The following is a 24,865-nucleotide window of genomic DNA, read 5'->3' as shown; positions in this document are numbered from 1 at the left end:
AGTTCCAACTCCCTGGCATGGACAGGAACACCCTCCATTACATCAAGTTGCCCAAAGCCTCATCCAACCTGACTTTGAATGCCTCCAGAAATGGTGCATCCGCATTTTCTCTGGGCAGTCTGTGCCAGTACTTCACCATCCCCTCAGTAAAGAGTTTCTTCATAATAGGTAACCTAAGCCTAAGCATTTTTTGTTTAAAGCCATTCCCCTTTGTTCTATCACTAAATGCCCTTACACACAGGGTCTCTCTAAAGCCTTCCTGTAACCCCCCCTTTAAGTACTGGAAAGGAGCCAGAGAGCCCAGTAAAGTTCTCCAGGCTGAACGAGCACAGCTCTCTCAGCTTGTCTTTGTAGGAAAGGTGCTCCAGACCTTCGAACATCACCATGGCCTCCTCTGTACCCTTTTCAATAACACCATGTCTTTACTGTACTGGGGGCTCCAGCACTGAACACAGTAATTCACACTTCCTCTGAAAGGCTAACAATGGAAAATAAAGGATAACCAGTAATATCAAGGATTCTTTGCACATGTAACATACAAGTAAATGCTGTATATATTTTTTTGAAATCCTATTTTTGAGATACCTGCTTTGACTACCAGCAAACAATATACCAATATTTTTAAACCATGCTAACATCACTAAAATAGAGAGATGAAGATCACTGTTATCCTTACTTCATAATATTTGTAGTCAAGACAACTATGACCTGTAACACGTTCTTTCTTCCTTCTTAACTCCTAAAAACCTTCATTTCAAAAATCAGCAGAACCAGATATTACCTACAGCAAATTGAGGCATAATTGTTACTTATGGTAAAATCTGACTAATTCATTAGCTGTAGAAATTCCTATGTCTTTCCTCCTTAACACAGGTAGGCAGAAAAACTAGATAATCATATAACATTATTACTATAACTCCTTTACTCTTCCCCTTCACTCCCAAGAGAACGTAGGATTTGATACTGCTACAATACAGAGTACCTTATGGTCACCAGTTGTTAGATTGACTATGGGAACACCATTAACATGCATCAATTCCTTACAATATTACACTGAAAGAGAGAAATTGACTCTTCAAGGAGATAACAGTTCGTTCTATTAAACCACCTGCTATCAGGTCCCTCTGAGAGCTTTCTCTTCTCCAGATTGAACAGTCCTAGCTCTTTCAACCTGTCCTCATATAGAGGGTGTTCCATCCCTTGAATTTTTGTGGCTCTCCTCTGGTTGCACTCTAACAGGTCCACGCCTCTCCTGTACTGAGGACTCCACATCTGGATGCAGTACTCCAGGTGAGGCCTCATCAGTGCAGAGTAGAGGGGCAGGATCACCTCCCTCAACTTGCTGACCACACTTGTTTTGACATGGCCCAGAATATGGTTCGCTTTCTGAGCTGCAAGGGCATATTGCCATCTCCAGCTTGCCATCCACAAGTGCACCCAAGTCTTCTGTGATCCTGTAACAGACTGAGGGATCCATGTGTTCCATCACAAAGATCACATATGCCCTTGTAAAAACACATGCTAAACAGTAACAACAGCAAGTGATTTACAACTTTCTGCAACGTATTTTTCAGTGATAAACGCAAGTTGAATGTGAGCCTTGACAATGTCACCAGTAAGAAAAAATATCCTATTTATTGCATTGAAAGGCTGTGTCATGTAAACATTCACTAGATGCTTATGAATGCTAAAGAATTTCTTTAGTTCATATAGAAACTTACTCTCCAAGCATTGTAGGGCAGGTTTTTGCAATTGCAATTCCTATTAGAATACATTTGAGATTTTTGTGAAAGAGTAGATTCACATCAGCACAGATAGCTTTCTTGATTCTAATTTTTTAAAATTACATTTAAAATGTAAAGTATTGAAATGTACCCCAGATCATTCTCAAATTCACCTTTATACTACCTTTCCTAAACATACATAAAAATAAAACCAGATTAAAATATTTACTTTTGGTAGAATATCAGCAAAACAGTGTCAGTGACATGCATAACTTCTGACATTATTTCAACATTATGCTTCATACGATATGTGCACTACGTTTTTTGAATGCCTATAGACCATTAATGTTAAAAATAATGTGTATTAATGGATTCCTCTAAGTCTTTGCTAGCATATTTCTAAATGTTAAGAATAGGTACATTTTCTTAAAAATTACTGACACTAAAAACCCAAACTGAACAACTGTGCTACAAAAACTAAAAACACTGAGTGCATACACATCAACAATACACATACTGATATCATAGGAGGCAAAAGGAACTCAGAGCTTATGCCACTGTGAAAAAATTCATTTGCATTTTTGTATGAGAAACACCTATTAGACAATTTCCTACTTTTTTTTTTTTTAAATTGTGCACATATCATATTGCAAAACTAAAGGAAAGGTAGGGGCATGCTCAGAAAAGCTGCAAACAGAGAGGAATATCATGCATCACATCCACAACTCACAGATTGTAACTAAGTTATCTGAAAAGCAGGTAAGCCTTTCATGACAAATAATTGCTTTCATTTTAATGATAGTAACTCCCCTTGCCTTCAGCAGGAATTACACCGTGTAAATGAAAGCAAATGTAGGCCAGGAAATAAGTCTACCCATAAAAGAAAAGGATTTAGACAGAAAAAAGGCTCTAACCACTTTGTCCTCCTGGAGTTCACATCCACGAAAGCAAGAAAAAAAAGGACAGAAAAAAGACAAAGAAGGAAAGAGTCACTTTCATTTTGAAAGCAAGCAGCAGTATTTGTTAGTAAATAAATGAACAAGTGTCAAAATATTGTTCTTATTTCCCATAATGGCGAAGATGATCTATTAAAAATATTTCATTTTAATAATTTTCTTAATTTGTTGAGTGGAATTGAGTAGATTTTATGCATGAAAGAAAATATTTGTACAAGGAAAGTTCCACAGAGAAAACAGTTTTCATAAAAATGATTTGGAGTCATGTCTATTTACCTATGTGATCTTTTGTTAATAAAGCAAATGGGGCATGTCATACAAAGGATGCAGAATTTACCTCCACCTGTCTGGAACACCAGTGTTGCAAATTATTAGCATGCATCAACCCTTTGCACTTGCACTGAGTCCAGAGAGGTGGTGGATTTCTGTATACTATAGACAGACTGAGGATATGCATAATGGCACAACTACATGTTAGTTACTCACTAGGTCTTCAAAATTTCAGAGTTTTAAAGCACAAAGAGACAAAAGTTTTTCCACAAGGGTTCAATGCATGTCATATCAGGTCTTTATTACACTTTTTTCATATTCAAATATAAATATTCCCATTTATTATTATTTTCCTTGAAAGAAAAGGTGTTTATAATTGAAAATAGAATAATACTTCAGAAAACAAAATAACTTCAGTCAAAACTATATCCCATTTTCGTGAATGACGATGAGTAATGTATAACTGAGCAGTATTTTCTGGTACCTTGATTTCACATGCCAATATAGAGATTAAATCTAGGCATGCAGACAAGCACTTTGCCTGGTTAAAATAAAACTGTTCACCAAGAAAGGTTGACAACACATTCTATACTTTGTTATTCAGATACCCATATGACATGTAGCTTTGTGCCTCTGTGCTATTGAAGTTTTAGGTTCCCCCCAACAATAGAGTTATATAACAAACAGGAGAGAACACAGCAGAAGCCAGCTAGGACAATAAGGAGTACAGTACACAGGGAGATAAGGAAGGGAGGGAAATATACTTGCTTTGCTAAAGAAGGCAGGGGTGGGAATGGGTGGGACAAGAGAGGAACTATTTGCAATCTTCAACTACATGAATTTGAGCTATACAGAAGACAGAGTCAGGATTTTTCTTGAAGATACACTGCTAATGGCCAAACTGCTACAAAAGGTGGGCTGGACAGGATGTAAGAGGAAAAAGCCTGAAGAGTTGATAAGCACTGAAAGAGCTTGCCCAAAGAAGTTACAGAAGTTGCAGATTTTCACAACTCACTTCAATGAAATCCTGAGAAACCTGGTCTAATTCTGGATGTAAACCTGGTTGGAGCAGGAGACAGGCCTACCTCAACACGCCCCATCTGACTCAATTTGATCTTATGTGCAGTGGCTTTAAATTTAGAGCATTTTCAAAGGTGCTACAGTTTTTAGTGGTGTTCTCAGCTAAGCTCTGCAATGAGTGGCAGGAGATGTTTTGAATGGAGTGTTTCAGTATCTCATCTTCATTTCTGGAAAAATACTTCTACTACGCAAGTGGAGCATAATCCATAACTAGCTGTTCTCAGCACAGAGGCTAAGAAATTTTTGAAACAGTGTCTGTGTAATTTAGTTCCTTTCTTGGCAAATGTCTCTCCTCTGCAGGAAGGTCTAAGTAACAGCACAGAAGAGCAAAAGAATCAGACTTGTCCATGTCTCCAGTTTAAGGATTCAATTTTAAACAAAGGAACTTGGCAAAATTATATGAATTCCTAAAAGATACAGTAGACAAAACAGAAAATAATGACAAAGATTTTAAATACATGAAACTGAAGAAAAAAAGTAAAGGTAGCAGTTTTAACACAAAAATGAAAAACAGAAACAATGAAATTTAAACTAAAAAACAGAAACATTTTAAAAAAAATCAATAAATGAGAAATGTAAATAGCAAATAGAAGAGGTTAAAATTATACAAAGTTAAAATGAGACAAAGCCATTAGAAAAATAAATTTTAAGACGAAAATTGTCTTTATTATTTGTGTTTGGTTATTTACCATATGGCTTAACTTATCATTCTACCTACTTCGGTTGACTGTGCCTTAAAGCAGAATTGTCTGTTGCTATCACAGTCCTTCATATCGTAACAACTTACAAAATCCTGCTCTCTGACTTCAGTTTTTCATAATATCCACTGCATCGATATACCTGAAGTTTTAAAAATAGGCTATAAAGAAGAACTGTGCTATCTCAAAAAATTGGTTAGAAACAGTGCTATTCTGAAGTGTTCCTGATAATCTTCACTGTGCAGTACCATAACTTGGTCACTGGATGACAAGTGGTACTACGTGTAATGTTCCCCTCAGACACTGAAGCATGGGACAAAAGGTTTCTGAATCTCTGCCCCTGAGGATTCAAGGCTCAGCTGGGTAAGGACCTCAGAAAACTCCTGTAATTCAACATTCTTCGAGCAAGAAGTTGGATGAGGTGACCTCCAGATGATTTAGAGATCATCTCAAATATTCAGTGATGGCTTATCCTCACTCATTAAAAAAAAATCTAGCTATATTAGCCTTTTTCAATAGCTTTTACCTACATATAATGCACTTGTATATATTTAAACATTCTGCTTTGTCATCAATAAGACTTTCTTTCCCTATTTTATCTCTATTCCAAAAATAAAGACTAGTGTAATTTATCCAGTGTCCTGACTATTTTTATGCTGTTCTAATATGATCTTCCACTCAATCCAAATTGAAAATGATAATTATATACAGAAAAATTTTAACTGTTAAATATTCTAACAGTCTCCTGCAAATGCACAGATGATCTGCCCCTCTTCATACTGTGAATTATGTTCTAATCTACTTTTTCCACTCACTTTTTGCAAGGATTTTTAAAACACTTCAGAGAAGTAGAACTATAAAGTAGTAAATTCACAAGAAAATTACATTAATAAGACAACAAATAATCCAGTAATAGAAAAATATTAGAAATAACAAATTTAATAGACAGAAACAAACTCTCACAGTAACACCACTATATACATATATTTATAAATATTATATATAAAACATAATATATATAAAATATAATAATATATAAAATAATGTATATAATATAAAATATTTAAATATATAAGAGGAGACAGTTTAAGAGCTTTGAGACAGCTTTTCAAGTTACTACTCTTAGGCCAGTAGATTCTAATGTTAGAAACTACTGGCTCATATGTATTGATCTGGTAACACTGTTCTATTTCAACACAGTCTCATTTCGCCAAATCTTAATTTGTGTTCAAGAATTTCCAAAACCCAAATTGAATGACAGAAGAGATCAAATAAATGCTAAACACATCCTAAGAACGTATGCAAGGAGTTCGCAGCAATTCATCTTTCCTGAAAGCTCATTATAGGATATATATTTCTCAAAAATTTGCAGTACAGAATCATAGAATGGCTTGGGTTGGAAGGGATCTCAAGGATCATCAAATTCCAACTCCCCTGCCACAGGCAGGGTTGCCAGCCACTAGGTTAAGTGCTAAATCAGTTTCCCCAGGGCTCTACCTAGCCTGGCCTCCAGGGATGAGGCATCAACAGCTTCCCTGGGCAGCCTGCTCCAGCACCCACCACTCAAGTAAAAAAAATTCCCTGACATCTAACCTAAATCTCCCCTCCTTCAGTTTAAAACCATTCCCCCCTTCTCTGCTCACTATCTTCCCTTCAAAAAGTTGATTTCCCTCATATTTATAAAACTCCCTTTAAATATCAGAAAGTCACAATAAGCTCTCCCCACAGCCTTCACTTTTCCAGGCTGAACAAGCACAGTTACATAATGAAGAGTCTCAAACACTTCAAAATAAGTTTCCCAATGCAAAGCAGTAATTCTGGAAATTGGTTTGAAGGCAGATAAGACTCTAAATCTTCTTATCCACATTATAGTGTATGAATCACAACAGATGTACAAGACTTGGTTCAGACAAAAATCTACCTATGTGGTAAGACTTTCAGGATGAAGTTTCTTTTCAGAACCAGGCTATGAAATATAAGCAAATGTGAAATTAAAGACAAGAAATCATCCTTCACTAAATACTTAGGACTAACTCTAGCTTCTCAGCCACTTACCCAATGTTGATACAAAACACTGAGCAGAAACCAGTAGAATGTAACTAATGCCAAGACTGATCATATGAGAGACAGTCATTTTGACAGCAAAGTTAATTAAGAAATTATTCAATCCAGTTCTCAAAGAATAGATACTAAAAACATAACAAATCAGTCAAACTTTGAAGATAAATATTCCATTCCATGGAGAGAATGCACGTACATTTTAATAGCAGTTTTGTTGAAAAGGCCTTATCTCCATTAATAATCAGACACAGAAGTCTGAGAAAATGACTAGAATTCCATCCCATGTTCAGGAGAACAGCAGAATAAGTCATTCAAAAGAATCTGTTTAGAAGGTGCATCTGGTATATAACTGGGTACACCAAAGCCACCCTTCCAGAAAGTATTTTTTTCACTTTAAGTGCAAAGCCATCAGTTTGCCTAAAATTACTGATTCTTTATTGTGTCAGCTTCATAATAATCTCTTACATGTTTGAAAGCTTTGAAACAATGAAGAGTTCAAACATGCCTATCCCAGACGGTTATCTGCTGTTAACATAATTCAAAACAGCTATCACATGAAAATAATCCAAAATTAATAAAATAACAGAAATAGTTTCTGTAGTTATTACTTGAAAGAAATTATATCGACAAAGTTTCTATTAGAATCACTTTTTTTTGTCTGAAAGAATGATCAAGAAAATCTGTGGTGTCAATGTAGAAATGCAACATCTGGGTGTCACTTCTGCATCAGTTTGTAAGAGAAGTGACTGAAGATCCAATAGGCTGTGCTTCCATGAAGCAAGATCCAGGCAGGCTGAAGAGTCGGACAAGGAGGAACCTGATGAGGTTCAACAAGGATAAGGGTAGAATTCTGGGAAGGAATAGCTGCATGCATTAGTACAGGTTTAGTTGCTGATCTTTGAAAAAGAAGCTCTGTGCCCTGTTGGACAACAGGGTGACCAGAAGGCAGCAGTGTATCCCTCTGACCAGGAAGGCCAATGGTATGCCTTAAAAACAGCATGGCCAGCAGGTTGAGGGAGGTGATTTCCCCTCCACTCTGCCCTGATGAGGCACATCAGGAGTACTGTGTCCAGTTCTGAGCTACTCTGTTCAAGAAAGACAGGGAACTACCAGACTAAATCGGCAGAGGGCTACAAAGACAATGCGGGACCTGGAGCACCTCCCTATGAGGAAAAGATGAGAGACCTGGAGATGTAAAGTCTGGAGAAGATAAGACTGAGAGGGGGTCTTATCAACACTTACAAATATGTGAGGGACAGGAGTCAAGACAATAGGGTAAGGAACCTTTTGGTGGTGCCCAGTAATAGGACAAGGGAAAGTAGGAACAAACTAGAACACAGAAGTTCCATACAAACATGAGAAAAGAACTGCTGTGAAGGTGACAGAGCACTGGAACAGGCTGCCCAGAGAGGCTGTGGAATCTCTTCTCTGGAGAGACTCAAAACCCACCTGGGCATTTTCCTGTGAAACCTACTGCAGGAAACCTGCTGTACCAGGGGCTCAGGCTGAATAATCTTCAGAGGTCCCTTTCAACACCTACAAAGCTGTGAAAGTCTCATAGCTCACAATGACTGCTGTGCAAGCTTCTAATCTCAGTGCTATACACAGCAAAAGAGCTCATTTTTTCTCAGTTGTACTTTCTAGGTACAGGCAATGCCAGTAGCCTAGCCATAGCCAGAAGCAGGGCACAAAGGAAGATATGAACCAGGTCATGCTTCCACCAACAGAATTCTGTCCCACAGCCTCAGGTAAAGGAAGTAGGATAGATCTCAACAGGTCCATGGAGATGAGGCAGAACAAAGGCCAGCCAGGAAGCCAAGCCTACAGATGCAGGTCAGCAAGGGGAACAGACAGGCAGTGGCATGGAGATGAATACCCAAGCTGTAAAGCAGCTCCCAGGCAAAACAGTGCCCCTTGTAGCCTCTGAGGGCTCCTTCTCATACAGCTTTCCCAGGCAGCTGATCCTAGATTTGACTATGGCATTAACATTGTTGTTCTCATATACCATGATCAGATTTCAGGTGTGCTGGAGGTTTCTAGTGTACTGATAATATGATGTCATGTCATTTCTAGAGAAATGCAGAATCAAGTCATTTTTCTGAAAAACCAACCTATTTGAATGTGACAGGAAATCATCACAATTATTCTAAATCCTAGTGACCTAGAAATCCTGATATTGACATACTAATTCTTTGTTGCCTGCTAACAGAATGAAATAAATCACATTTTGTGACTGCATATGGATGTCTACACTGTACATCCTGCAGTTAGAAATGCATTTGCTCATCAAAGAAGAGAAAAGAACTTGATGGTTTTCTGAAAAAAACCAAACAGCCTCAGAGAAGTAATCAAAATGCAAATCTTTCAAAGAACCAGAGGGAGCTGGAGAATTTTCCTACTTAAACTTCATGTATTTCAAACACATTTGCTGGTTCCTGTCAAACAGCTGAAAATCTCTTGATCTTCAGAGACAAAGAGAGAAATGTTTCAGCAGCTGTAATGGGTAGTAGGTTGCCCAAAAGAAGGTATTTAACACATTTCAAATTAAGTTCTCAGACAAGTATTGTTTTCTTCCTCTAGAAATTAAATGTTACTTTACCGAACTGGCATTTTGAGCTGTTGAAATGTATATTCACTACACAGTTTTATCTATCTGAAAGTAGTGCAAGTTCAACATTTTAGCATTCAAATTTCTTAGCTGCATAAACCTCATTCTACTGTTTACTGTCTCATTCAGTGTGCATTTCTCTGCAAATAAAATGTATCGTGTATATCAGTAGATCCTATACCACTATGGATTGTTATTTGATTTATTACTTCTGATGCAATTTGAATCAACGTGAAATTGTTCAAAACAGTAAGTGGTGTCATTTAAAGCTTCCTTACCTTCATGAAATTTAACTTCCCTACCCTGGTCAAACATTCACTAGTGTAGTAAGCAAGAGCACAGAAGCAATGGTAGCACCATAATCATTATTCTCTGTTTAATCTAGAAAGAACTTGCATATAATGACAATTTTTGTACAACACTGACTTAATTTAATGCCTTTTATTGAGGCATTGTAATTAAATTGAAAAAGGGATAAGTCACCCATCACCCAACCATTCTGAGACCCCCAACATGATTCTTTGTGCAAACCACACCTTACTTCACAGCTTTATATGCAGGTATATCTGTAAAGCAGACTGGAGTCCTGGTGGACAATTCACACATTCTTATCCTCACCTTGTTATCTGCATTTAAGAATACCATTCCTCTTCTTACTAACAACTTTTTTGGCATTTTAATATGAGAAAAAAATTATATTAAGAATAAAAGTCATTGTACTTCATGTTTTGAAAATTTACAAAAAATCATCACTATCCCATCACCATCAAGTACTTTATAAATTCAGACAAAACCAAATAAATGTTATATACATCCTGTCATTGATTACAACAAAAAATACTAACATGAGAGAGCAAAATAAAAGTGTAACAATTTTTCAAATTCATATTCTTATTTTATTCCTATATGTATTCGTAGAGGAAGATTTTAAAAGATTAAGCAAGAGAACAAAGGTTCATTTGCACAGTGAAAGATCAGAAAGAAAAAATGGCAAAGGTGAAAGAACAGTTCAGTATAAGAACAAACTAGCAAAAGGAACAGTCAAAAGGGTGAAATGCTTACAGGAAACACAAAGATTCTTTAAGAAGTATCTTACACAACATCCAAAGAAGATATGTCAAATATGTCTAAAAACATATCTATGTTCAAAAGAACAAAGAAAATCAGATACAGCTAACACAGGAAGCTATTACAAGTCATCTTTCAAGAAGGTGAAGTAGTATCCAGTAAGGAAAATGGAAAAAAATGAATTCTTGTAAGCTACAGTAAGGTAGATTCAAAACTGATTTTGTGAAATAATGTGTATAGATATAAAAGACATCAGCAATACAGGGCTGCCACAGCGTCAGTCTAAATTAAATACTTTGGTTTCATGTTCATTGTGATTACGAAGACTTACTCTAGAATCTTAATTTACATGAAGTGACCCAAACTGATCTTTCAGAAAAATGATCTGCAAAGTAAATCAACAAAACAATAATTATTTCTCAAAAAAAGCAGATTCTATATTCAGTGTAAAATATGTCAAGCATAAAACATGTAACTACTGACTGAAAAATAGTCTCACATTGACAAGATGAATAAGAGGAAAGAGTGAGGCCAGTTTATTTAAGACTTGGAGAGTGTGATCACCTAATAGACATGTGAGCCTGACATCCCCACTGCACAAATCTGTGGAAACCAAAATACTCAATAAAATTAGAAAGTATTTGAATAGATTATAGTAAAACGTAGAAAAAAAGCACTAGTAACAGGAAGTCATGGCTGTTACATTTACTAGAATTTCTTCTAGAAATCACTGAGAAAGTAAGTAAATTGAGTTTGTTGGTATAGCTGTGTTGGACTTCCAAGCTTTTGAAGAATTTCATCTACCATGAAAGAGAACTAAATGAAGTCAAGAGAAAATTTAGCTGGTTTAAGACAAATAAATTAACAGGAATAAATGGTCAGTGCTTTTTAACTGAGAGCTATTTCCAATGAAGACCCACAGGGAATCTGTCTAGAGATGATTTTTCCAGCATGTTTATAAGTGATCAAGAACAGAAGGCATGAGAGCCAGAAAAGTTTATTTATTACACTGAATTATCGTCCATAGCATTAGAAAAATGCCAACTGAGAGGAACTGCAGAAAAGACTCAAAATGGTGAATGTGGAAGTGGCCTTACAGAAAGATAGAATTAGACTGTAAGCAATGGAACAAATGACCTAAGAGGGTATAAAAGAATCACATTGGAGATTTGTCAAGATAAGTTAGACAAATATCTGCCAAATTTATATGATTCTTCCTGAGGAAGGTCTCTTCCAACTCTAAAGAATGTCTTAAAGATCTCATTAGGAAATGATGCATTCCTCCTAACATTCTCTTTCTTTGTCTCTTCATATAATGACACAAAAAACTGCCCTGATAGCTTTTATAATCAGATTGAACTAGTCCATGAATTATTATCTCTCTGATTAACAGTTACACAGTTTAGTTGTAAAAGCAATAATATGTAAGCTTACTCAAGGTAAAAGTTTCAATAGACTTTTAAAGTGACCTTAACAAAATCTGGTCATAGCAAGGCATTTTGAAAGATTTATTCATAATCTCAGTTTCTTTGATCATAAGCAAATAGATTATTTTCTACTCTGTCAATCAAAACTTCAGCCCATTATTTAAGCCTCCTTGGACAAAAAAAGTGTATAACATTGTCGCCTGCCTTCCAACAGATTAAGACAGTAACTATAGATTGCAGTGAATCTATCACAGAAAAAATGATTTCTGGAAATAAATTAGATTGACACACGATTATGTTAATAAATAAATACATGACTGTGTTGATTTATAAAATGTGTTTCCACAAAAAACTACTATGAGTTTTGAGTAGCCAAGAATATTCTAACAAATATCTGTCTGAGTCTGGGAGAGACATCTATAAGATGTGAACAATATCTGAAGAACTGAATAAACTAATTTCAGAACAGAAGTTCTCCATAATTACCTCAGTCCTGCTGAATGTTTTATTCCATGACCAAACTTCTTAAAAATTCAGTTTGCTCTTTTACCTGTTCTTACATAATAAACACCTGTAATGTCAGCTGTAAATCTGTACTGTTAGCACATTGAATTTTTGTACGAAGCAATACCTCCTATTTTATTATGTTGCTCCACAATGTCAGAGGCAGATGGTGGAGGTAAGGCAGTAGAGGTTGAACCTTCTTGTCAATATCCACATGGCAACATATCGTTGCCATGTAACAGATGGCATAAGACTGCCTCTTACATGGAAGTGTGGAGTTGAATTGCTTCATGCAGAAAAAATGCATCCACTGACATTCATCAATGCTTGCTGAATGTTCATGGAGACCAAAGAGCAGATGTGAGCACAGTGAGGTGGTGGGTGGTGCATTTCAGCACTGGTGACAGATGTGAAAGACAAGCCAAATTCTGGATGGCCATGCAGATATTTACAAGCATGGCATGCAGGCTCTTGTTCATTGCTAGTGACAGTGTGAAGTTAATGATGGTGACCACGCTGAAAAATAGTGTTTTGTAGCTGAGAATTTGCACTATCAAATTGTGTTATTGTACTCTTATATCTGCTGTTGTTTCCATGAAAATAAATAGGAGGCATTACTTTCAGAACAATCTATGTAGGTATAATTTCCTCCTTAAGGGAAATCTGTTTCAGTAGATAGCACACTTAAGCAAGGAATAAGAGATACTGAGGTTTGAATTTTGTTGCTAAATTTTCATAACTCCATACCTTATTTGACCGTAAAGATACTCTTCCTCCACAGCGTGCACAGAACTTAGTTTGGCAATATGAACAGTTATGGCCACAGCCATCAGCAAATTTTGTTTTGTGGCAGATGCCACAGGTTGGGGCATCACCCTTCTGCTCCTGCTGCTGCTGTGATTCTTCACCCATCTTCTTCACTTGCTCCTTATACATTTCAAACTGTTGATGTAGTTTTCTGCAGAAGAAAAGAGATCATTAACAGTTGGTTTTTTTTAATTGTTATTTATGCTTACAAATACTTCACAATCACTAAATTGCAATCAACTTCAGAACACAAGTCTGAGAGAAACACATTTTACTTCCGGTGCTTCAGAAGCATAACCTTTAAGAACTACTTTCTTTCCAACTGAACTGAACTCAAGGTGGTTACCCAAAACCAGTAGCATACAGCACGCATTCTAGCTATTTCAAAAAGAAGTAACTTTGCTTTAGGATGTGACCAGCTGTGAGCTGCAAATACAACTGTAGGAAATACAGACTGAGTGATTCAAGAGCCCACAGCACTAGATAACAAACTGGTTAGTAGCAGGAAAAAAAAAAATCTCATTCTTCCAAGTACATTTTTACATAAGTCCATCAGACAGATGCAAGTATATTTTGGTAAATTACTTATCCAAAAACACTGCACAGATTAATTATTCTGAAATGTTTTATCAATTATTTTTCAAGCATTGGGCACAATCCCAAGCCCATAACAAGTTACCACAGTTAAGCTGTGGTACAAATAAACTACAGATAAAGTAATTTATTACTCTTCATTTGAGCCATTCACTTATTTAAATAAGGACTATCATCTCAAGCCAAAGGTAGAAAGAAGACTACTTTAGGCGTAAAAACTAGGGACAATAGTTTAGAACACAGATACACACACAAAAACTCAATCCATTTAATTTTGCTAATTGAGACCAATATAGTCTAAGGACTTTATTTAGTTCCCTATGCAGATACAAAAACAACAACAACAAAAAAAAAAAAAGACTACATCCTACAAAACAAAAAGACTATATCCCACAAAATATTAGAAAGGTATAATAAGAAAAGTGCAGGAGGGAGGGATTTCTTTTCTTTTCAGGATTATCTGCTTTCCTGAGATTCTTGAGATGAGGTTATCAAAAGATTACCAGTATATGAGGCCTAGCACAGCACAAACTGTAACTTCCTGGAGAAAACTTCAGCTGAGAGACCAGCTATCCTTAAAGAGATCAGATAGAAATCATAGACACAAAATGGCTTCACCAGAAGCATCAGAGGCTCTTACCAAAGCAAACATCAGTACAGTCAGTGAAAAATTACCTCAAGCAATATTATTCACAATGGTTCCCCCACATATGACAGAAAATGTTGGACTTTGCTTTATTTTTTTTCAGGAAACCTCTCCTAAGTTCCAATTTACGTTACAGCACAGAGGAGCCATAGGACTGATCAGCAGGCCTGCTGCCATGCAGAAGGCAGGAGGCATGCTGCTTCTCCCACACACCGACAGGATGCCTCCACCTCTGCGTTGCTGCTGCCCTTCTTCCACAGAGCATATTTACTTCATGCTACTTACACCTCCTCTTTCTAGACTACCAGCTCATCACTTGAGCTCAGTTTGAGTCCACACACTCCCCCAGGGCACAGCCCTTCTCCATTTGCACACTTCTAGAACCTTCTGGCCTGCAGCAGAAGCATCAAGAGGAGCAATGCGGGACACGGCAGCCCAGGCAGGCTGTGGAGGCAGGCCCAAGGGTTCCTCTGCCTGCTCTCTGAGGCCAAGAGTTCCCAGCTGACTGCTCCTTGTGGAACGAGGCAGGACAGCAGTTACTAGTAAAAAAAGTGCTGAATGAAGTTGAGAACAAAATTCTGGCACATTTCAATACTTTAGCCTGACAGCAGTATATAATGGGTAGTTGGTAGTCTGGCCCATTTCCATCAACAACACATGCAATTTCCAAAACTTTGCTTGCCTTTTAATTTTGCCAAACATTATGTTCTTCATTTAAAGCATATTATCTATGCTGAACCTCAAGTTTATTTTAGATCGCATTTAGTTTTGTGGCTTCCTTGTAATCTACAGCCCTTGTTTTTATGATTATTTTCTTACCAGTCTCACTGATGCATAAAAAGCACAAGGCTTTTGCCAAATTCTAAGCCTCATGTACTGAAATAATTTCACTTTTGTTACCTCTTGGGCACAAGCGTTCCCACAAAGGTCACCGCAACTTTTGCCTGAAATTATAAACTTCAAGGTTATACAGAGAAGTTCTCTAAAATGCTCAATGTAGTAGCAAACACCTTGTTGTCTGCCAAAATAGTTTGTTATTACATCAACATTTTCTGTTTTAAGAAAAATATTACACATTTTGACAGCTGTCAGAAAAAATTAAACACAGGAGACAAAGATCTAGTAAATAATCAGTTAGACTAAACACAGTATGCATTCTACTGAGAAGAACCACTTCAAACATGAATAATTGAAACAAAAAATAAGCATTTCAGAAAATTCATTTAAAAACCTTCTGATCTACTTTGTAAATCAACAATAATTTCTTAGCATTTAGCATGTACAAGGCTTTAAGTCAAAAACTTGCAGCAACACTTACATGTTTAGTACAGTATTTGAGAACATTTAGTAAAAATTGTATGACATACAATTTTCAGAAAACAAATAGCAAATAAAATCCTAATATGTTCACATTGGCTGCATTTGCAGATTCACAGAATTACAGAATTGTAATGGTTGGAAGGGACCTCAAGAGATCATTGAGTCCAACCCCCCTTCTAAAGCCGATACCCTACAACAGGCCACACAGATAGGTATCCTGCCAGGTCTTGAATATCTCCATAGAAGGAGACTCCACAACCTCTCTGGGCAACCTGTTTTAGTGCTCTGTCACCATTACAGAAGTTCTTCTGTTAGTATGGAATGCCCTTTGTTCAAGTTTTAGGTCATTCCTCCTTGTACTATTGCTACACACCACCAAGAGGAGCCTGGCCTCATCCATTTGCCTCCCATCTCTCTTTAGATAATTATGAACATGTAACTGCCTATAACATCACTGCCTCAGAGGGCTTAGGAGTTCACCCATTAGGGAACTGAAAGCAAACAGTATCAAGGTGAACTTCAGAGCCTGAGTCTGAACTTGGGAAACCCAACCTAAAGTTTCCAGTCCCTGCACTCCAGCATGGAACTGTGCTAACGTGAATGGCGAAGGTCTGTGCTTCAAGTCTAAAATACCGTGCTCTGCAGGTGATCTGCATATTAGACCACAATTCTTCTCCATACTACAAATCTTAAGCATGCTGGTGTTTCTGGTTGCAAACCCAAGTACCTTCATCAAAATAGAAACAGAAGGTTTCAGCAGAAAACTCCACAATGGATATTCACAACCCTTACAGACATTTCTTTGTATAGTGGCTTCAAGAGCACCATTACATGCCATTGATGTGTCCTAAGGCAAAGTCTCCTTTTCCACACAGTTTCCAAAGAATGCAAGAGTGTGTTTTAATAACTACTGTAAGTTTTAGAGGAGGAGAGGATGGCACACATTTATGCAAAAGCCTAGAGATAATGGAAAGCAAGGCTGGAAAACTGCTGTTTAGTTCTCGTCATTTTCAACTCCTCTAAGAATGAGTTCCCTGAATACCAGTCATATCTGCTGGAAGTTACACTAGTGCAGTTCCTGAGACTTACTTGACTAGCTAACTCTGTACAGTAAAATCTTGTGTCTGAGATTGCTGCTTACAGGGCTTTCAAATGTCAAAAGCAAGTCTTTTAAGAGCTGTCAAGATCAAGAAATAGTTTCTATCGGAACACTTAATGATTTATTTACCCTTCTGCTGGAAAAAAGCTTCCTCAATTCTGCTTCTTGGTTCCCCATACCTTTCTGGGAATGAGAAATTCACTATCATCAAGGAACAAGAATCCACGGGCCTCTCACAAAACATGAGCTACTACCAAAGACAAATTGGAAAAACAAGGTCAATCAACTTCTGTAAAATAATAACAGAACAGATGTGTTTTCTATTGTCCTCCAGAAATGGCTCTGGGTAGCCTAGTCTAGTGACTGGCAACCCTGCCCACAGCAGGGGGTTGAAACTAGATGATCTTTGAGGTCCTTTTCAACCCATGTTATTCTGTGATTCTATGAAATGTCCACAGAACATACAGCATTTGCCCCCCCAAAATAAATTCTTAATATTGACAAGTTCCAAAGCCACTGCTGCCTTACAGAAGTTCACTTATATGTTTCTGAAATATCCAGAACTAAGCATTCAGGGTATTGAAGCCAGATGCAAGCGTGGCAGCCACTTCTCATTTCCTGGCTACAGTTCTCTCAAAGTTTTTTTTACTGATTGTAGCCTGTGCCTCATTTCCTATTCCCAGGCATGGAGCGCGGATGTGGCTGGAATCCAGGCTTTGCTTTCAGTTCTGCCAACTTCCTTCATTCAGTGATTTTTTTTCTGCACAGTGGCAGTGGCCATCCGGTAACAGAAACAATGTTCTTCCCTGTGCTGCATCAAACACTTAATGCCTTCTACTTTCACAGTGGTGCTAACTAACCTGCCAATAAGTACACTTAATTCTGATCTACAGATACTATTTTTGTAAGAGTATTAGCAGAGGTTAGGAACAAGCAGCTGAATATCCGTCAGCTATGCTGAAAAAAAAGATGGAAAATTCAGTGGAAACCAGGCTGAATATGAGCCAGTGCTATGTCTGCTCTCATTAAACTGGGAAAACTAAAATGGGTTCACGTGAGACAAGAAATGAAGGAAAGCTACTTTTTCCCCACATAGTTGGCCCTAGTGAGGCCCCCAGACTGGGGCCCAGCAGTTCAGGATGGTTGTGGACACACTGGAGAAATCTAGGAGACAGCTGGTAAAATCATCAGTGGCTGTGAGCACCTAACCTGCAACATGGGAGCTGAGATTGTTCATTCTGGCAAAGAGGAATTATTGAACAGCAGCCTCAAACTAGCTAATGAACCTAATAATTACCTGAAACAAGGGGCAAATTCCTTGTAACAGCAAATCTAAGATGGGACAAGAGTCACTGGTAGCACACTGAGTTTCGGGTTGGATGTTAAGAGCAGGTTTTTCAATAGAATGGCAATATAGTACTAGAATGGGCTGTCTGTCTATGCTTCCTAAAGACTGCTGTTAAATTAGTTAACTTCAAGGTTTCACCAGGGACCTCCAATATACTCCACATAAGGAAAAGGGCAGCTAAACTTCCAGTTTATGCCTTCATAGTGGTATGTGGAAGTTATAAAAAAGCTACTTCTAAAAAACTATCTTCAGAAATGCAAAAGATAGCTTTGTTAATCACTTTAACTTTTGGACAAAATTAACTCTCCACTGTCTCATTAGAACTGATTTACAATGTTAACTGTCTGGTTTCCTTAAAATGAACAATAATCAACTGTTTTCCACTGTCTGTATGTTTAACTTCAGAGCCATCCATCTAAATTACATGTCCAAGCTTAAGCTTCACCTGAAAAAAAAAATCCTACTGAAGAGTATCAAGAGGATGCAAATAGAAAAACAAAAAAACACAACTGTACAGCGAAATGCTACCTTACAATCAGTGCTGCTGGGAAGTTCATACAGATCACTCTTAGAAGTAAAAGATACAGACAAGCTGTCCCATATTACTTCTCTCTCGTTTCATATTTTCTTAGGGCTTTTTGAAATGGACACTAGTTTGAACTGTTCTATGATCTCAGATTATTTCACCTCTGTTACAGAAAATATTCCTCTCATTGCACTCTTGCCACATAATAGTAAATTAATCTCTTATGATTCTAAATATGCTTGCAATTACAGATGAAGTCACAACACTGAATCTAGTTTATTTATTAAGAAACTAATTAAGAAATAGAAGCAAATGAGGGGAAAACAAAAACAAAAGCTCAGTCCTAATACCGGTCATATCCATGACTCTGAGAACAAATCAGCAGGCTGGCTAGACAAAAAAAAAAAAAATCTAACTGGAATTGGAAAGATTACCTTACTTTTTTTCCTCTGTTCATAATGCACAGTATTGAATAAAACCAGTGCCTTTGTTGATTGAATTTGTTCATTAGCAGCAGTTAGGCTGCTCTTTTACTGGCAAGGTAGCAGTGAGCAGTAATATTCTACGTATAACAGTTTTGCACAAGGCTGCAAGTAAATATGAAGATTAACATATGGCCAATTAGAGGCTCATCCAATTAATCATCTGATGTTTCTGGGGGTTTTAATGACAGCAAGATAAAGCTAGACAACATGTATACAATACAAAAAAAGAAGAAACTCCTGGCTCTATCACTTCAAGTATCTTTAAAAAAAAAACAGACAATTGCTTCTATCTTTTCTGTAGCAAACAGAATTAGCAGTACAAAGCAACTGCAAGACAATACAGGGAAGTGATATTTTTGTGATTTTTTCCATTTGTTAAAATTAATCTCTAACTGCTTTTATCAATGGATTTTTACTATCTGTGATATATAAAAAGCTGTAAGGTCTTAAGGTTTAAACAGGCAGAGTGGAGACACTCTCTAAAGGAGCTTATTCAAACCTCTGAGAGTCTATAGATCTATAATGTTATTTTCTTTAACTTCCTAAAACAACTAGCTAAATTTTAAATTTAAATTTTAATTAAATTTTAGTTTAAAAAAATTAAAATTTTAATTGAAATTTTAATTTAAAATTCTACATTGTTTTTCTAATGAATTTTGCCACCTAATTCTTTACCTTCTCCACCTATACTGGAAATATCACTAGGACTCCTTTTTAATGTCTGAGCAACAACTGATAAATTAAATTGATACTGTTACATACAATAGTGGTAATCTGTCTGCTTTTGTTCCCACCTTGTGACAAAGCTGGCCCTTCCTAGCTAATTTCAGGTGTCATTCAAAGTAAGATTAACCATGCCAACTCTAGCAGGAAAAAAAGGAATCTTCTAGTGCCTGATTAATAACAGGAAGCTTTCCATATTCATTCCACAACTGCATTTCCTCAATTAAAAATACTTTATCTCCAGTTCTATGGGCCTCATCCCTGTGTTTGCAATCCTACTATCCCAAAGGAACAGCTTTGGTAAAGTGCTGAAACTGTAAGTACTAATCTTCAGCTAACAAAGAAGATCAGGAGCAAGCAGCTGAACCTGCAGTGAAACACAGTTGCCAGGAAGGGTATGTGACAGAGCACGGGAGCACATACTTCAAATTGAAATTTAATTTGGAATCTGTACTGTCATTTTATTTATATTCCAGCCCAGTAGAAGAAATCTCAACTACAGAATAGAAATATACAGACAACTGTGTTGTTTTTTTGTTTTTTTGTTTTTTTTAACTAGTTTGTTATTAAATAAGGTGTAAGCAGTCACTCATATGTATGTGCCATACATATTCAGATGCTTTCAACTTCATGTGATCAATTTCAAGCAAATGTGATGGGGAAGAAAAACTGTCTGAAAGACAGTTGGGTTCCAAGTTTGGACGAACAGCCATACTGATAGAAAAGAACCTGGGGAACTGTCTGGTCTAAGGGTAACTTCCTGAGATTAAGTTTTACAGAATATTAGAAAGGATAAAAGAATTCTCATTTCAGAAAGCAACCTCATAATAGGTACTATTTGAATCTTCAGCTATACAGGCAGCACAGTATCACCACATACTGCTGCTGATAAGCACTCTGCACATGTGGTAGAGTTTCCAGGAGTACTGCAAAGCAGCAGTGGGTCTTTCAGCACTCTGTCTCCTACTGCTGATAACCAGAATCTGTCCTCAATTTCTGTGGGAGAACAACATGTTTTGCTGTAAAACATGATCAGAGTTTTATTGTGATGAAGCTGCATATACATTTAGAATCACAACACTGTTCACTTACACTCCAGCTAGAAACCAAACATCCCCCAAAACAATCAGCCACTCAATTTCCCCTGTGAAAGGCTATACTAGTTCTAGTTCTATACTACTTGTTCAGAAAGAAGAGTCAGAGCTCCCTGTAAGCAGAAGGTCAATAATATTTTATGGCTGATTTTGTAACAAAAAAGTACTTCACAAATTAAAATTAGGATCATCTTGCAGTTACTACAATACCCCTATGATATTAGTATACTTAGGCAAAAATCAAGAGCTGTATTTGGTCATTTTCCATGCAGAGTTAACATACTCATACAGAAGTTCTCATCCACTATGCAAAAGTTGTCACCAAAAGTTTAGATCACTGAAGGAGTACACATAGATCTAAGAAAAAAATTCTTTTACAGTCTCTTTTTATACTGTCATCTATGTTTTATAACTACTGTTGCATGTTTCTTTTCAATTCACTTGATTAAAAAGTTTCGTAACAGAAATGTTGTGTTAGCCTAAAATTACTACAAATTCATGTTGGCTCTTTCTGTATTTTTTTTGATAGTTTGTGTTAAGTTCCCAAACAAGTAACAGTTGGATCACACTTACATGAAACCTCGATGATGAAAACTGTCAGTAAACCCAAGTTCTATTCTAAATAAGTACTGAATATCAGATAGCATTTTCCAGAGAGATATTATTAGATCCTTGCTTACAGAAACTACACTTTTACTTACTTTATACTGTATTTCCTTTTCAAGGTATGCAGTGTTTACTAAATGTACCTTGATAATGCTAATCCAGTCACTGACTATTAAGCACATTGCAACATTATTACATTTATAAAGGGCATCTTCAGCAGAGATAATATTTCTCACAGTCACTCAGGTTACTTTATTTGCATCATCAGTTGACTTACAAAAAGAAGCCACTAACTTCACACTAGTAGTTTCTGAAATGCCCAAAAGCTAACTCACCATCTTGAACTTTTTTTATTCTTACATGACAGGCAGAATTATTTTTTTGTTAGACAATTACACATGCAGTCAAAATAAATATGTGCTAAATAATAGGTCAGACTGTCTTGGCTCCGAAATGTAACACCTCCTGACATTACAGTATCATGATTAGAACGAGTTCATTCTGCATTGTTTACAACATTCATGAGCATTTTCAATTATTAAGTAGCTCCTATCTTTTTACGTCTGTGACAAGATTGTTCCCATCTTGACGATTTTCTTTTTTTAACAAACAGGAAATAAATTTGAGCAATGCTAAGAAAGCCAGAATAAGCAAGTCTGAATTATATTTTCCATACTTCACATAACTAAACTACACCAACATGAATGATGCTGAATTACCACCAAACTGGTGGCAGTCATTAGTTATGGTGGATCTTGGATTTGCATGGTTTATGAATATCAGTATTCTTACTGCAGAAGTACTGCCAGTGCAATCATGCTGCAAGCAGCAGTATAGGGGGAGATCCCTTGAAACATCTTTCCCACTCTCAGGAGATTCATTTTACATTAATGAGGTTAGTGCAGTATTTCTCCTTTTTAGATAAAAATTATGTGATAGTAATCGAAAAGATAAAAGATTCGTACCTTGCAGATATACACACAGTATTTCATCTAATACTATACCTAATAAAAGTCTGACTTTTCCAAACAATCAAACTTGTGCAAAACCACATAAAAAAAAATCAGTGACAAAGATCAAAATTCAATCCTATATTTAAACACTTAAGTGTTCCAATTAAAGCTAATTAATTAATCATTTAGCCCTCAATCCTACTGGGTATAAATGAGGGCTGTAAGAACAATATTGGGCCACCAGTATGCCTTCCAATCATGCTCTGCTGTTCCTAACTCATCACAGCAAAAGCATGAGCTAACAGCAGGCCCAGTAAAATACTAGCATGAAAAGAATGCTGGGACACTCATAGCCGGGAACTAGCTCAGATCCAGCTCTGTGAAATTCTCTTTTCCTGTAATGCCTGAACACTTTTCTCTGCCAAAACTGTGATCTCAGCTCATTAAAGACCTTTTCTGGAGTACTTCTGTTTGGAAAAAACTGTAAATAGAAGCAGATTCTACTCACATTTGTTTAATCATAATTGCACTTAAGTCAAACAAGTCTTAGTCCTGCTTTTCATCAATCAGTTTGCTTCCTGTGAAATGGTTTGTATGTTCACAGATTTTACTTCTTGATATTGTTGAGCTCATAGATTACTACATCAGGTATGTGATCCTGTAAGTTGCCAAGAAATACTTTTGTTTGAATAAGATGATCTACAAACCTGAGTCGATCATTTAATAAGCTCAGATTCTCACTGCAAATCAAACTTGGCAGATTCTGGCAGAGGGAACACCTTACTTAGTATTTTTGCTTTCCTTTTGCCCCTTCTCACTGAGGGATCTTCAAAGTCATGGCATTTCAACAAACCTACTACCATAAATTAAGGGTAGCACTGAATACACTTCAGAGAAAAATTATCTACAATCTCTCCTACTGCAGAAGATTGTCTATTTCATCTTAAGAGACCAAGTCCAGATGTTCAAAATAAATCACCATTCTTATTTTTAGATGAGTCTTCTGTATCTAAGATTAGCCAGATTCCACTACTGTTCCAAGAAATCCCAATATCAAAACTGACAAATGTCCATTTCTTCTTTGTGCTAATGTAACTGACCTGTTACAGTGGAAGATTTACAACAGTGTTTACAGCATTGAAATCTTCCTTTACAAATGAGCACTCAAAAATTTTGGTTACGTACACACATCTTTCATGGCAAAGAGGCAAGAGAGTTGGCTATGACGTAACAAGCCAATGCTCAACCACATCACCATCTAAAAAGTACAGCAGAGCAGATAAAATGTGCCAGGATCAAAAAAAGAATCTTTATTTACTGTACACTGGTAATTAATATTGCCACAATTGAGTACGGAGTCATAAAATCAACAGCAAATCTCCAACAGAATAGTTTCTGAGCGTACAGATAGCATAACATGTCCTTAAAAGATTCAATAAGAATGCAGTGTCATCACTATGTATGACGAAACATAGTTAGAAATAAATTTGTTACCTCAAATACACATTTAATGTTGAAACATGACATTTTGTTATTTCAGAGGTCACACTATCCAGATTTTTGTCATACAAACATTCATGTTTTTCAGCCTTGTGGTGAACTCTGTAGTAGAAAGAAAAAAATGTCTTTTGCTCTTAGGCACATAACTATGAGATCATGGGTCTGCAAATGTTCTGAAACTCTTCTCAGACAGTCTTTATGCATGATAAAGGAGACCTGAGATGAGAAAGCTGTGTTCCTGCTGACAGCACTCAAAATCTCTTTCTATTGAATATCCTTACACAGAATCAGGAACATCCCTTTCCTAAAAGGAAGCTACCCGAAAGTAATCAGTGGTGGAAGCATGGAATATACAATTGAATTTAAAGCTGCCTGAAAGATAAGAAGGATTGATATGGAGACAGGATAATCAGAATTACCATCAAGTTTCCAAATTTTGGAATCACAGACTGTGACAGATCAGCATTCTCAATAGGGCACAGTAAAACTGGATTTTTGCTTCTGCTTTTTTTTTTTTTTTTTTTTTTTTTTTTTTGCTCTGTGACAATCTTCACCGTCTGTTAATGTTATTCATAGATGAGACTTTGTACCCAGTAGAACTGATCCTCACCCCAGGCTTCTGATCAGCTCACCCTGGCACCATCTGTCTATGTTTGTTCTCAGTCCAAGATACTCCAGGAGCCACATCACTATGAATTTACTTCAGCTTTCACTCCATCCAGATCATAATCAGAAAGAACATCTTAAAGAGGAGATAAGTGAATTTCC

General features: G+C 36.7%; 1 protein-coding gene across 17 annotated transcripts in view; it reads right to left on the bottom strand.

Moving 5' to 3' along the window:
• RIMS2 (regulating synaptic membrane exocytosis 2) overlaps nucleotides 1-24,865 on the bottom strand; it is a 436,018-nt gene that overhangs the window by 343,358 nt on the left and 67,795 nt on the right. For 9 of the 17 annotated variants that reach the window (XM_090137886.1, XM_090137871.1, XM_090137873.1 and 6 more), the window contains one exon: nucleotides 13,144-13,354. In XM_090137886.1, coding sequence (XP_089994012.1) covers nucleotides 13,144-13,354 — 211 coding nt within the window. Of the gene's footprint in view, nucleotides 1-2,638; nucleotides 2,651-13,143; nucleotides 13,355-24,865 lie in introns of all 17 variants that reach the window. The other 8 variants (XM_090137872.1, XM_090137865.1, XM_090137874.1 and 5 more) reach the window with 1 other exon arrangement.

Source organism: Phasianus colchicus, chromosome 3, assembly GCF_987193195.1.
Source record: "Phasianus colchicus chromosome 3, bPhaCol1.hap1.1, whole genome shotgun sequence".
NCBI lineage: Eukaryota > Metazoa > Chordata > Aves > Galliformes > Phasianidae > Phasianus > Phasianus colchicus.
Note: the sequence above shows the minus strand (reverse complement) of the source record. Positions and strands in the feature narration are given on the sequence as shown.